Source organism: Chaetodon auriga, chromosome 2 (assembly GCF_051107435.1).
Source record: "Chaetodon auriga isolate fChaAug3 chromosome 2, fChaAug3.hap1, whole genome shotgun sequence".
Lineage (NCBI taxonomy): Eukaryota > Metazoa > Chordata > Actinopteri > Chaetodontiformes > Chaetodontidae > Chaetodon > Chaetodon auriga.
In genome coordinates this window covers 12161375-12177059 of record NC_135075.1, presented here as the reverse complement: position 1 = coordinate 12177059, position 15685 = coordinate 12161375, and the positions used below count along the sequence as shown (strand labels likewise).

The 15685-nt window shown below is 42.4% G+C and overlaps 1 protein-coding gene and 1 non-coding gene across 3 annotated transcripts in view; one reads left to right on the top strand and one right to left on the bottom strand.

The window, feature by feature from the left end:
- Positions 1-4171: 4171 nt before the first annotated feature.
- trnaq-uug (transfer RNA glutamine (anticodon UUG)) lies at positions 4172-4243 on the top strand. Its single transcript has one exon. It is a non-coding gene; the product is annotated as a tRNA-Gln (tRNA).
- Positions 4244-5144: 901 nt separating this feature from the next.
- The window catches only part of LOC143335227 (tensin-2-like), a 28850-nt gene continuing 18309 nt past the window's right edge, over positions 5145-15685 (bottom strand). The window contains exons 7-27 of one of the 2 annotated variants that reach the window (XM_076754500.1): positions 15540-15590; positions 15326-15448; positions 15171-15235; positions 14642-14725; positions 14444-14556; positions 14268-14328; positions 13892-13967; positions 13259-13388; positions 12567-12632; positions 12337-12453; positions 10864-12252; positions 10572-10722; positions 9614-10476; positions 9310-9441; positions 8266-8358; positions 7977-8054; positions 7722-7799; positions 7362-7530; positions 7172-7240; positions 6846-6875; positions 5145-6653 (exon numbers count right to left, since the gene is read on the bottom strand). In XM_076754500.1, the coding sequence (XP_076610615.1) occupies positions 6509-6653; positions 6846-6875; positions 7172-7240; positions 7362-7530; positions 7722-7799; positions 7977-8054; positions 8266-8358; positions 9310-9441; positions 9614-10476; positions 10572-10722; positions 10864-12252; positions 12337-12453; positions 12567-12632; positions 13259-13388; positions 13892-13967; positions 14268-14328; positions 14444-14556; positions 14642-14725; positions 15171-15235; positions 15326-15448; positions 15540-15590 (4083 nt within the window). In that variant the 3' untranslated portion in view covers positions 5145-6508. Of the gene's footprint in view, positions 6654-6845; positions 6876-7171; positions 7241-7361; positions 7531-7721; positions 7800-7976; positions 8055-8265; positions 8359-9309; positions 9442-9613; positions 10477-10571; positions 10723-10863; positions 12253-12336; positions 12454-12566; positions 12633-13258; positions 13389-13891; positions 13968-14267; positions 14329-14443; positions 14557-14641; positions 14726-15170; positions 15236-15325; positions 15449-15539; positions 15591-15685 lie in introns of those variants that run through there. The other variant, XM_076754493.1, reaches the window with a different exon arrangement.

Below are 15685 nucleotides of genomic sequence, written 5' to 3'. Positions count from 1 at the left end.
AGTTGTCTGCACCTACTGTATAACCCAGTCTTGAGATGGTATTTACATCGGGATGATATTTAATGACCTTGTTCATAAATGCTTTCTCCAGGCTAAAAGCAAAGATGCAGGTCACCTCTGAACAGGAACAGTAAACTGATTCATCTTCAATGAATAAACAAGTTAGAAACAATATCAAATGTCATCCATCCAAAGCTGAACACACCCTTGACATGCGTTAATTACAATAATTACGATAAGTACCACACAGTATGTCTACGAGCACTCACTGTGCCCAGCCAATGCCCTCAGGGGCACCAGCCCACATAAAGCACCTGAGAGCATCTCAGGCCAGCCTCTGACAGCATGTGCTGATCAGCTGGCAGATGTCTTCGTGGATGCACTCAATCTTCGCCTGCTACAGTTTGTGATGTTTGAGTGCAGTACAGCATGCATTCATGTTGTGCCTATGAGACCCAGGATATCCTGCCTGAGGAACTACCACCCTGTTCCACTTGCACCTGTCACCAAGGGATGCCTCAGGCTGCAGGACAAAACCCATGTAGACTCCCTTCCCTTGGGCAATCTAGACAGTTTGCATAGAGTAAAGAGATCAGCAGAGGATACCATTGCCTTCAATTCACTTTTTTTTTTTTTCAATTTTGTTTAGAACTTTATTTTTCAAGATGTGAGAGACCATAGTGATGTATAACCAAGTTAAAAAAACAAGTTGAAAAAAGATAGGACAAGCGACAATATTAAAATATACTAATTAAAAAACAAAACTAATAGACAAAAAAAATTACAACTATTGTATCCAAAAATGCTCAAAGATGACAAATATATACACATCTATATACCCTCCAAACCCCACTTCCCCCATTTGCTCTGTCACATTTGGACTTGAAGAGCGTACATGTGAGAACACTTTTGATTACAGCCCATCATTCAGTATGACTCATCCTCAGGGACCACATCTGTGCACCACCATGTGCAACTGAATCTGGACTTGCTGACAGGCAGACCACTGGTGATGAAGATTGGCACTTCCTCCACTCATTCTTGGCGCTCAAGCCCATGCCAGTATTCCGTGATCACACATAACTGTGCGACACAGCGCACAGTTTGAGAATGACACCACAGCCGTCAGCGTTATCACTTACTGAGTTTTTGTGAAGGAAGAAAAGAAAATTATCTCTGGCTTTCAGTAATTAACTGAAGCAGAATAATTGGCTTCTTATATAAATCCAGAATATAAACTAACTAAACTTAAATACTTAAAATATGAGGTTTGGTTAAAAAAATAGGGTAAGGGTATGGGACAAGTCTTATTTCTAACCAACTACTTCTAAACAGAACAGTCAGATGAAGTCTGCATACAAGAGAGAGGTGAGAGCCCTAAATATGGTGCCAGGACGGCGAGGCAAAGGAGATAATTGTGGACAAGAAGGAAACACCACAACTCTCATCAATATTTCTTCAGTGGAGAGAGTCAGCACTTTCAAGTTCCTTTGGCTGACTAATGTTGACATGTAAATTTCAGCATGGCTCCGTAGCTCCTCACCACCGTCTACATGTGCAGCACTGAGAGTGTCTGTAGCAGCTGCATCACTGTGTGGTGTCCAAGCTGCACCACCCCGGACTAAAAAGCTGTGCAGCAGGTGATGTAAACGGCATAGTTTCTCACAGGCAATAAACGACCAACCCTCCAGGACATTTACCACAGGAGACACATGAACGAGGCTCACAGAATCATCCAAGACCACACTCATCCCAAGCCACAAACTATGCAGCATTTTACCCTCTGGAAATTTTACCAGAGTATTATTTCCAGAGCCAGCAGGTTCAGGACAGTGTCATCCTCCATGCCATCAGACCGCTCACATCCTGCCTTTGCTGCCTTCATTGTACTCTTTTGTACCATGTGTAATATATCACCTTTTTTTCTGTATGTACGGTTTTAGACTGTTCAGTAGTTTTTATTACAGCTTTCTTCTGCTTTCCACTGTACTGTACTGTTCTAAAGTGTAAGGTACTATTGCACTGTATTTTATTTTAATGCTGTAGCTGATCCAGTCAGTTAGTTAAGTTTAATATGCAGCATATAAAAGCAGTGGAATTTATCGCAGTCTGTAAAGCAAGCTTCACAAAATTTCAATATTCAAGTACAAGAACCTCAAAACTGTGCATGAGTGTACTTTATTTTCACTCTTGATGTGAGGCTTAATAACATGCAATAAACAAAATAATCAGTGTAGTGATGGAGTCTGTCAAAACAGGCTTTTCTTCTCAAGGCATAAACCAATTCAAATTATTTATTTAAACTTTTCTTAAAGCAAGTATGTGAGACATCTGGTTATTTTAGCAGTTGTAAAGTAAATGATAAACATATTTACAGAAGTAGTTTTAATGTGTGACTAATGGTTCAGTATTAGTACTCCATGAGCTCGTGAGTTTTATCTCAAACAGTCTTGAGCATTGTTGGAATTCCTTTATCTCCTTCAAATATTTACTTAAGAGATCAAAGGTTATTTTTCTTTTTATAATTCCTCAGAAGATAGCCATGAGGGGGTGGAAGCTGTTCCTGCATCCTGCAGTTCTTAGACTTAATACGACACAAAAATAACAAAAATAACAGGACTTATTAGAAACAGGTATTGCAGTTGCTATGTGAGCCAGTTCTCAAATTTAGTGATGCGGTGAGGCTGACTGTGATCTTTCATTCCCAGACAGAAAAATTTGAAACCTCATACTGTGGTCCCACTGTTTTCCGCAAGAGGCTCGCAGGGTGCTGCAATATGGAGATCTGACTACACCAGAAGACATCTGTGGTCTATAAAGTCCCTCTAGTTCCCTCCTCTGGTAGGATGAGAGACAACATGGCCACTAATCAGCCATTACTATACCGGATTATTACACATCGGTCCCTCGGCTTCAACACCACCACAGAGCTAAATATCACTGTGTTGCGTTGTAAAATGGTAAAGGGGAAGTGAGCCATGAATCCCTAAGTGTCTGCCATGAAATGCACTTCTATGCAGCCAGTTGAGCTAGTTCCAAGCAATCACACCAAAGTGGGGCTTTTATGGTTTCTCAGAAACAAAGGTAAAAATAAATAAATAAATAAATAAAAATACAAAGTATGAAGATCTCACTATATCATAGTATATTAAATAAGTGACAACCCAGTCAACTGGATTAAGTGCTGAGAGTAGAGTTGGACAGAGAACCTGTGAAACAGCTGGGCTGGAAAAACACTTCTGTAACTGGTTAATCATTAGGTTCTTTGAAAGACCTAATAATAATCTGTGTGTTTTGATTGAGTGTAATGCACAAAGTAACCTCTTTCACACCAGCACAAACAACCTTTTACCCTTTGCCACTTAGCATCGTCATGGTATCAGTGGGGGTCACGTAAAAGCACCTTATTGTTGAAGCCTTTCTTGTTCTGTTTTCAGATGTACTGTACTCATCATGAGTGATCATGAGACTCTTGCCATTTTTCAAAGGCAGCTATGTTTTCTTTCCTAATAATTATGCAATCACTTCAAAACAAGACAAAGGGCTATGGCCCAGCCTCCAGCATAAAGATGCTTAAGACAATTATATATAGCTTCCTGGAAAAAAAAAATACATTTGGTTGAACGACAGTTTAGTCTAGTCTTTAAACTCACATAAAAATAATAGCCGTATTTTTATAAATAATTTGACACATTTTATGTAATGTAAATTTTACTTTGAAACCAAAGCTTTTATTTTGACAAACCGGATAAGACGCTAGCTAGCAGACCACAAAAGCGAGTAGTTAGCGTGACTCTCTAGCTTCAGTAATGTTAATTGATAACACATACTCGGTTAGACAAATGTGGTCGGGGTCTGCAACTGAAGGTGGATGCCTGTATTAATAACAAGCAGCCTGTGATATGACACTACGACGCAGTTGTCTCACCACACAACGAGTTTCGTTAGCCTATCAGAGTTAGCTATGTTAGCTTTAGTTAGCTAACTAGTAATGGCGAAACATGGGCTAGTAATTATTCAGAATAAGAGTTGAACCATTGTAATACCGTACCGTTATGGTCAGGCAATCGGAGAAGTAATATGATATTCACAAATAGAAAAACAAAATAGGACAGGTATCAGTGTCCGATTTCACCAGAAATACCTTTCTGTGGGTGTGAGTGATGGAGTTGGTCCCATGGTGTAATGGTTAGCACTCTGGACTTTGAATCCAGCGATCCGAGTTCAAATCTCGGTGGGACCTCATCCTTTTAACCTGTAGCTGGAACCAATGAGGACTAAACTTGAGAAATTGTAAATGGGATAACTACCCATTCCAATAATTCTCCTGAGGAGACAGAATAGCTCAAAGGATGAACAAAATGTCTCATTTAACATGTGAGAATTAAAGAAGGTACTGGCTAAAACAGGTGGGACTGCACCAGGGAAGGATGAAATATGTTATGTCATGTAAACACTTAGTAATGGGGGAACACAAGAATTGTAGCTATGAGTTGTATGTAGTCAATTATGGGGAGAGGGAAGAATCTCAGTGAGTGTGAAGGAAAGAGGCTAATGTTTCTTGGAGAGAAGAGGCACAGTGGATATGTACCACAGCAGATTTAGGAGAGGAAGTGTTTGGAGGATGAGATAAGAAGAGCTCAAGTAAATAAAGAGACAGTGACTTTTTGATGTTGAAAACCTTTTGAAAATATGCAGAGCAGCATATCCTTGTAAAATGCAGGGACTGACAAGCAATGCTCGCACAGTTACAGAAAGCAGGCTGGATAAAGACCAGTGTGTAAGTATATTAGAGTGTGGAGACAGTGTGGTGGTCAGAAGATGATTTTATGAGAGCAAGTGGACTAATTACATGACTAAAAATAAGGACGTGTATCCAGGAGGTTGTTATGCAATGTTAAAGATGAGTAAAACCTCAAAAAGAAGAAAGGATGAATGCGTACGTCATGAATTGTGCTGTTTCAAGGTGAATGGTAAATGCAAAAGCTCAAAATATGTGAAAAAGTCATACACAAAGCAAAGTGTTGCACTAAATTTAATCAAATTTAATCACTTTTACCTGCTCTTGGTAACTAACAAAAAACCTAGCAAGAACTATACGATTCGATCTGCAAATAAGTGGTAAGATGTCATATTTCAAAATGGATTTTACAAGAAGCCTTTAAATGATGAAGCATACACTTGTGTTTGATTTGATTTTATTACTGAAACTTCCTGTCAGCTATGACATATACCATTCTTCTTGCCACCTCAGAGGACTAAAATATATTACTTCTTTTACATAAAAATCCTTTATGAAAAAATAACAATTGTGCTTAAGTCATCTAAATACTGTATAAGTTCATAGAAAACACACAAATACCAAACAACAAAAATGTATTGATTAAAAAAAATAATAATAAAAAATCAAACATTCAAAATATCTTTACACAATAATTAAGTCTTTGGCTTTAAGTGAAACTCCTCTGAAACATAACCCACACATTATTTGTTGCCATGGATGATATTGATTAGTTAAACAGACACAACCAGGGCCAAGACTAATCTGTGATATGGCTAATGCTAATCTGCACTGGCTCTTTTTAATAATGTCATTACCAACATTGCAGACGTTGTACATTTTCTCATATGAGGATGTCCTTTGAGTCCATAGCATTATTTAACTTCCCAAAGTAAGGCTTTTTATTATTTGTTAGCCATAGACAAGTCGTCCATGTATGCTCTGTCCATGATCTTTTCAATTCCATATGTTAAATCTGTCTTAAAGGGAGACTTCCCTTCTAATTGCTTATGTAATTCGTAGCTACATAACATTTTGTTAAATTGTCTATCTGTGTTTTTCAGTTGTAGTTACGTTTAGCATAATAGGCTACAACAACTGTGGTTATCACTTCAACAAATATACACGTTAATAGTGTATTTGTAATGGGAACAAAATGCTGATTGTTACAAACTGAGTTAAAATGTCACTAGAGACACCTTCATCTTAAATCAAAATACACTATCTCTTACTTTCGTCAAATCACTTCCTCACATTGCATAAGGACCAAAATAGCGATTATGCCACTTTACACCTGAAAACATGACTCTTACATTCTCCTACATTGCTGAGACCTGAACCATCCGATTGTCACTCACGCAGTCTGTGAAGTTTGTAGCACATTATGTGAACTGTTTGAAACAAGATGACAAAATGACTATCAAGAGCAAAAAAAAACAAACAAAACAAAAAACTTTTTTCCTCCAATCTCATTCGGTAAATGTTACCAAAGTTAGGTCAGTCTTTGGCATATTGAACTATTCCCCTCTAACTGTCGGAAACTCACATATATACAATACTTTGTGCTATGGAGCGCTGATCTGTCAGAAGCACAGTGGTGCCACCTGTACAAATGCAAGCAGAAATGTAGATACACACACGCACACTTCATTAAAACACATGTCAAAATCATATTAACATCTCCCCCAGATCCCCCACAGTCCACAGTTTTCACATTCTCCCGCTCTCTCATCTGTGTAGCTGTGGTCCCAGCATGACTTTGTTGATGAAGTTGACAATGGCCACAGCTGGCTGCTCGGGGTCCATCTCAGCAAACAGGTGACACACGTTCTCTGTAGCACTGCCCGTCCGCCTCGCCACGAAGCCAAACATCCTGCGGCAAAAAGGACAGATGAGAGGTCAAGAGACAGAGCAGCAAATTCTGTTTGACTCTGAAACAAACCAGATTGTGTCTCTTGAAGTCAGGGTACCAAATCTGATTACAATTTGTTGCCATGCAAAGTAGCACTGTACCAGTCAATAATATCACTGGCAAAGAAAAACACACGATGACTCAAGCACTTACTTGCTTGACGTGCTATCAGAATTAGTCCACCTGAAGCACGGGTACACAGATAGAGACACAGAGACAAAATGTAGGAAAACATGAATAACAAGACATGGAGACTGTTTTATACATACAAGGCACTGATTAGCAATCTACCTTCACCTCTTTCAGTCAAAAAGCACACGTACAAATCACAGAGATCTTATATTTCTAAAATATAAGTCAATACGTGCAGCAGCAGCAAGCACACAGATGTTACTGCCTTTACTAAAGATAAACAGCAGTAACACGTACAAGCATATGTAGAGTTTGTTTAAATCATACTGTCAATATCTGTTTCTAACCTCTGGTCTTGGGGGTCGAGACTGCTGAAAGTCACGCTGTTGATGGGGTAGTGTCTCCTGAAGAACAGCCTGTGTGGACACAAGCCCCATTATGACTCATTTGTCTTTGGCATTAGCTTCTGGAAAGTTTGTTACATCCGCTGAATTGAAAAAGTTGCTAAGAAGTAAGATTGCTGTGTCTTAGATGTACCTTCTTTTGCTGTCGGTTAGAGTGATGCCCTGAGCAGACACTTTGAAGTGGACCACTGTGGCCGCCGGACGTGGATTCAGAGCCAAAGTACACTTGGTTGCCTTGGAAACAGCCTCGGGCCCCGTCAACGATTCGGTTTCCACAGAGTTCAGGTAGAGCACGTTGCAAGCTTGTTTGTGAGAGAGATGTGAAAACATGGATTAACATAAACATGTTCTCCTTTGGCTCAGCGCTTTGAAAATATGAGGCTTGAGCAGCCTCCGCTGGTCAGTGGTTAGTATTGCAGTGCATGTGAGCGGTCCTCCATGGAAGGTCATGTAACAACACAATCACCAAAAACAAAACAAGCTCATGTACTACCTGCTCCTTGTTTAAGGAGGTCGGCCGCTGTGCTGGTGTTTGTTGCACTCTGAATCTCCTGAAGCTCCCCAACCAGGTCTGAAACATCATAGTGTTCAGTTACATAACAGCACTGTCTAAATTATTGAGAATGCAGCCTGTGACCCTTGACATGTTTAGTTGCTCTCACATATTGAATCTGTATTTGTTAAAAATGCAGATATTTCATTTTAGAATAAAAATCATGACATTTAAATGTTGTGACACTGATTTGACCTTTTTCTGGGACGCGAAGGGCACATGGCAGAGAGATGGGAGTAATTGAATGTTGGTACACCAGGGCAGATAAACTTCCTGAGACAGAAAAAGAAAATAGGCACCACAGATTAAGATCATGGCAGATTAGAAGGTATTAAAAGAAAGAAAATAGTGGACTGGGAAAGAGATAATTAAAAAAAAACACACTTTCTCGAAGTTAACAGGTTAAAGCAATGCGCTTCAGTATCTTGTACATAACTAAATACGTGAAACATATCATGGCAGTTGTGTCGCCCACATAACTGACCGAAGTAGGACTCGTTCTGACAGCCCTTGATCTTCACTCCCCGTGGCCCCGTCTCGATGAGGAAGTGTCTCACCAGCTGTTCCAGAGGATCCCCTGGGGGAGAGGAGAGGAGGGTGAGAAGGGAGGGAGAGGAGGGTGAAAAATAAGTCAGACTGTCGTGCTGCAGAGCATATTCTGTGAGGATGAAGAAAAATACCAAAAATATGAGATTCTGATTCCTGTAAACCTGTCGAGAACAATAACGTCACTTCCTTTCTTCATCATCACAGCTCTGCCTCATCTGTGTTTTTCATCTCATGCATGAACAGTGAATCCGAAATTCATAAAAATTTATGGTCTATGATCAGCATTTATTGTTCTGGCAGCAAGAACAGACACACACAGGAAACCATAAACATTAGTATTCTTCTTTTTGGTACCTGTGCCTTACATTTGGTACCAGTGCTTAATTCTGCATTAAGGTAAAGAATTAGTGATGCAGTTGTCGTCAACTAATATACATCATTTCAGCTCAAGTATGAAATGTTTATGGATTTATTTTTCTTCATTATAGCAACAAAAATGTAAATGTGATTTTGTACACTTATTTGGTAGCAAGCATTTTCCTCACAAACCAATCAGCAGTCATTTTGGCTGCTCAAATAGGCTTAGTGGATGAGTGGAAATCATGTAATTAATCAGCTGCTGAAGCAGAAAATACTGCCATCAAACGTCTGTGTATAGTTGGCTGAGTGGAAGAGTGATGTGACCTGACTGGTGCCAAGAAAAACATCCACCATAAACCCTTTTCACAGCAGACATCTTGGCTTGTCATAGCAGGAGAAGCACAGGTGTTACTAATAACATTAACTGTTCTATTCAAGTGTCTCAGTAAGCTGTGACAGTGGAACAGCGAGCCGGCATGCACAGCGCCAGGACCCCAAAACTGAAGCACTCATCATGAACTTTATTTTTCACACCTGTGCTTTTCCTCCCATGACACGTCAAAGAAAGGCCAGCTGGTTGCCAGTTCATTGATATTAACAACACATTCATGATGGATACCTTTGCTGCCAATGATGTTGGCATTAGGAGGTGGGGTGGCCACCTTGAGGGCCAGGCCATAGGCCCCCTGGAAGGAGTTACTGTCTCTGATCAGAAAGGTTCCTGGTTCCTTGTCCTTCAAAACAGCTATGGCTACAAGTAAAGAAGACACATTAGAGAAGGGGTGCTGCTGTTTCTGCTATGATGGATCAAGTTTCATGAAACTGTATCATCTGATCATTAATGGTCAAAGAAGGCTGGATTGTTTGGTAATGATAAATACAAACACTACATATCCCTCACAATCCCTCATTATAATCCTCACCTTGGTCTCTGGAGATGCCTGGTTTATACCAGTACTTGGAGCTGTCCTGGACAAACTTTGCATTGACCCTGATGTCTGTCTCCTCCCTACAGCTGTGTTGTGCAGACCCCCGTCTCTGCTCTGCCACAGCGGTGGAGAAAGTAACGTGGTGTGTGGGGGAAGGAGCTGAGGAGGCCCGGAGCAGAGAGTTGTGCCCATTCAGGGACCCTGGTGTGGTTGAAAGGCGTTTCTTCTCGGGGAGTGGTGGCTGGATGGCGGGGATGGTGATTGCAGTGTACCCAGTGTATGGCACATGAGGGACATTTAGCAATGGGTAGTAATAGGACGCTAAAGGGAAGGTTGGTGTGTGATATCCGTCGGGCACAGGTGATGGTGGTTTGGTGTCGGCTAAGCTGTCTCTGTCCGGAGTCAGTCTTTGTCCTGCTGCGTCTGTGGCTGATGTGCATCGCTGGGGAGAAGACTGGAGGTCCGGGGAGCCAATAGGGGAATTTGGGGAAGTGGAGGAAGGGCTAGAACTTAGACTGGCTGAAGGGTTCATGGATGCACCTCTGCTGCTGTCCGATGGGGAGTCACCAGGGAGGGCAGAGCCATTCAGCTGCACTTGGACTGGAGTGATGAAGACTGTGGCATAGCTTGAACTGTGTAATTGGTTAGATGCCCCTGCACTCCCTGTGATCTTGGCTGCCCCAAGCCTACCATCAGAGCTCAAGTTCTCACTTGATGGTTGTGTGGAGTTTATGGATATGCTGGAACTTTGGCTTTGAGTTTCTCTTGGTACTGGTGTCATAGTTTTGCCACTATTTGTGTCGGACTCCAGTTGTGTAGAAGTTTCTTGATTTTGAGGAGGGCTGTCAGCAGTTACACTAATGAAAAGTATTGTAAAAATAAGATAATTATCTACAGACATGGATATATTTTATTTTCAGCATTAATAGTCAAAAAGGAACGTTTTACCAACCTGTCTTCTGTGTGTGTGGGACTACTGCTACCAATGATTGTGTAGTCATGATCAGAGTCCAGTCCAGGGGTGCTTGACTGGCCATTGGTGTCCGATTTACCCTCTGAACCCTGGGATATGTCATCCTCTACGTTAGCCACAGTCTTTTCCACTTTGAGAAGTGAGATAAAACAAGATGAGATGAAGGCATTACAAAGAAATGAGAAAGAAAAGTGATAAATCAAGTAACCGACATTCAAAAGTGTAAAAAAAAAACAATAAAAACCCAACCCTCACTACATCCATCATTCACCTTTGTGATGCTCAGCTCTAGATGCAGAGGGGGTCTCGGGCAGCCTGCCTCTTCCAGGAGAGGGACTACTGGCGGGCAGAGGCGAGGCAGATCCAGAGTGATACCCTGAGGCGTAACCTCGGCTTTCATGGCTCTCGGCTGGGGATGACTGATAAGGAGAGCAGGGGCAGGAGTGGCAGGGCTGTGGAGGAGTGTGGTACCCACTGCTGGCTCCATCCCGCACATCCATCAGAGACTGCGGGCTGGGGTAGCCCTGGTGAGGTCCGATGACATATCTAGGATGCTCTGGGTTTGGACCCTGATCCAAAGCAGAGTGGCAGATGCGAAATGCTGGCATGGCTGATTTGCACTGCCAAATTTCTGCCTCTCTTGCTATCTCCCATGGATTTTCACTTTCCCACAGTGGAGGTGCCTCTCTTGTTCGTTGCACCCCTGCTCCTTGGGACCAGTGTTGGTTTTCTGATTGGTCGGGGTGCAGTGGGTGGAATGTTCTAACTGAGGCTGATTGGTGCTCTTGCCGACTGGAGCAGTCCCGGCAGGAGCAGCCAGAGGATGGTGTTGGAGAGCTGAAGAACATTTCCCTGTAAGGGCTGGAGGGCAGTGATTGATGGGAGAGATGAGTGGCTGGGTTGTGGCTGGAATAATGGAAGAGGTGACACTCTTCCCCAGTGCAGAGTCTGTTTGAGGCTGGGAGGGTGTGGCTGTGTGGGTGCATGCGTTCAGGGGTGGAGTAAGGGTAGCAGGGCCTGAGGAGACAGGGCAGTGGTGGGGGTGGGGGTGGACGTTCCCATGGTAACTCTGGTAAAGGATGGGCACTGTGTCGATGGCAGAGTTCCATATGAGTTGAATGAGGAGGAGGTGGAGACACAGATTTGGATGGTAAAGCCGGCAGAGTTTGGCTTTTTGGATGTTTTTTAATGCTGCTGCAACGGCCGAGACAATGACTGTTAGAAAGGCAGGGCTCTTGTCCCCTCTCCCATCCCATCACGTCAGCACACTTTGTACCTGCTCGACCACAACATGAGTGCTCTCGCCTCAGAGCCCTGGGACTTGACGGGTCTCCGTCATCTAAAATAGCAGTCTCTCTGTCCCTTTCTTTCGATCTTGTTTTCTCCTTTACTCCATCTTCCCCGTCTCCTCTCCTCGACGGACTGGCAGTTTTTATGGAAGAAGAGGCATCTTCTAGTTGATCAGAGGGGGCTGAGGAGTGGCCAGAGTCAGAGGTGTAGTTGAGAGGCTGGGGCTGGCTGGGAGTTTGAGGCTTGACTGTTGGGCTGCTGGTGAGGCACCCGTTGGGAGATGCTGTTGAGGCAGTGGAGCCTGGCCCACGACGCTTCCTCACCTGGGCGTACAGGCTGCCATCCAGAGGGCCCCTCGTATGAGAGATATCTGATAGAAACAAGAAGGGGGTGTGTGGTGATGCCCCTAACATAAAGCTTAAGTTTTATACCTGTGATTGTGTACATGTCTTACTTTCCATGCTGTCTTGGTGGTGCAGGTTAAAATTCTCATAAGAATCCCACCTGACCACTGGGTCTGAGGTGTTGTAGTCCACTTTGATGGAGGCGTCATTCTTACGGTACTCTTGACCTTGGAAAGCAGACATTTTGATATGATACATATGAAAATGTAAAAAGAAAGAGATTAGGTGCATAACATGCACCAAAGGATACAGTGACAGACAGCCAGTTAATAATAATCACCTTTCATTTTTTCTGGTCCATTGGAGAAGATAAACTCAACCGTAGCATCTGGAGGGAACCTGTCATCTACAGAAAGACAAGCACAAAGGCAAGGACTGAAATACCCAGACCGTCTCTGTAACAACGGAGACTGAGAAAAAAAACAGTCACAAGAAGGTGTGATCTGTGAAGTGGAAATATGTATAATAATGGAATCAGAGCATAACAGTTCAAAGAAATGCATCTGGAATGAATTTTCTTTTTACTTTCATGCATGAGCGTGGGTAATATTATTTATACATTGTATGCCTGCGTCAGCATGTAGCACTTAGAGTAACTGTCATGAGACCGCTGCTCAGTGAGCCACGCACAAGTGTTTCTGTTTCATCTGAACTGACACGGTCATTTGATATTTGTCTCAAAATACACAAAAACACTACAGTGGTCTGAAAGATGAGACACTCCTGAATTACATGACCATGTAAACTATTTTGATGGAGCAACGGAAATCTACTGCAGGACGTTTCCATTCTTTCATTCAAATGTTTACAATTACAATATATTCAATTTTTAGTGTAGTGAAGCACTAGTATAGTCTAAACAACCTCCCAGCAGTGATGTGGTACTATGGTTTTCCTTAGACACGAGGAGTAATGCTCCTACTTACTATTCCATGCATTTCCTAAGAAACCATTGAGCCTCTGTTCGTATACCTGTGCAGGCCAGGTCCAGTTCAGTCTTGCCAAACCACAGCTGGGCTCCGTGAACAGTGCAGGTGTGGAACTGGACTCTGAACACCACCTCCCTCTCCGCTGCTCGACTCCGCCGGTGGTAGCACTTCACCTGCAGGAGAAAGATCATTTCACATGGACTGTCTCAAAATGTTTATGATTTAGCACACAAGTGTGACACAATAGTAAATCAGATCTGAATTTGCTTTGTGATATGCGCTGTTTTTTTGGATCGTATGTCTTCAGTGCGTGTTGCTGCTGTGGCAACCAATTATTCTCTGAGATAAATGAAGCACCTATGTGTCTTTTTTTGTCGCTAAGGGCTTTGAATGTTTTTTTCACCCTCTCAAAGAGACATGCAAGAAAGAGCAAGAAAGTAATTAAGCATGCGTGTTCACAGTCGACAGAGGATTTGCAGCTTAAAGTGGTTTAAAAATAATCAAGCACTTTTTACAGGCAAAATGATCAAGTACACCAGGAGACAAAAAACTGCAGTTTAAGTGGGACTGGAAGGATTTAGGTATGACAACAATTGATGGATGAGTACACAAAGGATTTTAATCATAGTAAAGCTTCCAGTTAATGACATGCAGTTCAAAATAAACAATTTCTCACCATAATGTCCCCCTTTAATAATAGCGCTGGCTCCATAGTCACACACAGCTTCCTTGCCCTGGAGCTCTGGGGATCACTGGACACACACACACACACACACACACACACACACACACACACACACACACACACACACACACACACACAGAATAAAAAAACAGCCACAGCAGCTCATAATATACATAAACCAGTCAAAACATGTCTCAGTTGGGTAGAACAGTGGTAAACAACATTAACTTCAACATAAGCACAGACCAGCCTACAACTAAACACAGGCAGTGGTCTGTATAGACAACATCTGTCAGTTGAACTGGGAGAGGAAAGGCATCTGTCTGCACACTCAGTGGTACAACTGGACGACTGGCCGTGCACTTACTAGACGCCTGATGTGTAGACTAACTGTAGAGACTGGTAGATTTTCAGGAAAGGGTAGAAACCTGCAGATACATTGAGGAGAAATGTAATACAAATTCACTGTTCACTATTCAAAGATAAGAATCACCATGACAAAACAGTAAGATATTATCAAAAATGCACTGGTGTTAAACTGACCTCCTCCAGCCTGGAAGTTTGGCAGTGATGGAATGAGGACCTGGTGGAGGAACAGAGGACTGCTGTTCATTTTGATGGTACCGGACAGCAAACCGCCAAAGTAGTAGATGTACCTGAAGAAGAGAGGCTGATGTGATGAGAGCAGCAGCGCAAGCAGCGATCTATGGCCAAGGAAGAAATACAAAGAGAGAGTTGCACCTGTTCTGAGAGGGCTGTAGAGAAGAGGAGACTTTGTCTTCACAGAACTTTCTCATTGCAAGTGTAGTGAGAGCCTGGTCCGCTCTGTGGACACAACCAGTGGTGTGTTATACATGCTTTAGTACAGATCAGCGCAACCTCAAATAAAGGGAGCTACAGTGATTCTTCAGGAGGTAATGAGGCTGTTTTTGGCAACTTTAGTTACCAATTTAAGATGTTCTACAGCAACATTTAAGGTATGAATGCACTTAGTCAGACAGTGATCTAGAACTGAAATGATCAGGCAATTGATCAACAGAAAATTAATTGTCATCAAACTTGACAATTGTTTAAACCTTTAAGTACATTTATTTTTCATTTTAGTCTTAGTAAACTGAGCATCTTTAAATGTGTCACCCTGGTGATGCATGCAGGGATCCAGTTTTTCTTGGGTGAAATGCAGCCTTGATGGCAGGTGTGAATTCAGCACAGATGATTGATCTTGTTGGTGTATGGAGTGCCTTGTTAGATTAATAATGGTGCAGGTTACCCAGCTGATATCTTGCTGTAGTGCATGTAGGCCGCCACGATGACCCCTGTCTTTCCTTTGTTACCCTGTCAGACCGCAGATGAAAGTATCCATGAAATAGCTGTTTTTCATTTTTCACAGCAAAGCCAGCAGATGTGGATGCAGAATGCGCTTACCTTGCAGTGGAGGACCACTACATTGTGGGGGTCAGAAGTCAGCCAGGTCTCCATGGCTTTACAAACAGCACAGATCCTGTCCAGGGGTGGGGCGTGAAGATCTGGCCAGCCGTAGTCCTGCACCTGAACCGCAGAGGAGAGACGATGTTGTGAATTCTGGTTTTCTAATGTGTCAAACTGTCCATCATGCTTGAGAAGATGTAAATACTCATGCCTTTGGGTTAAGCCTGGAGATGTCATGTCTCTTCTCTGATAGATTCAGTAGCTGGAAAAGACAGATACATATAAAGAGATGTCAAAGTTCTGTTCTATCAACCACAACCTGATCAAATATATAGCAAATACATTCAGAGGGGGCAG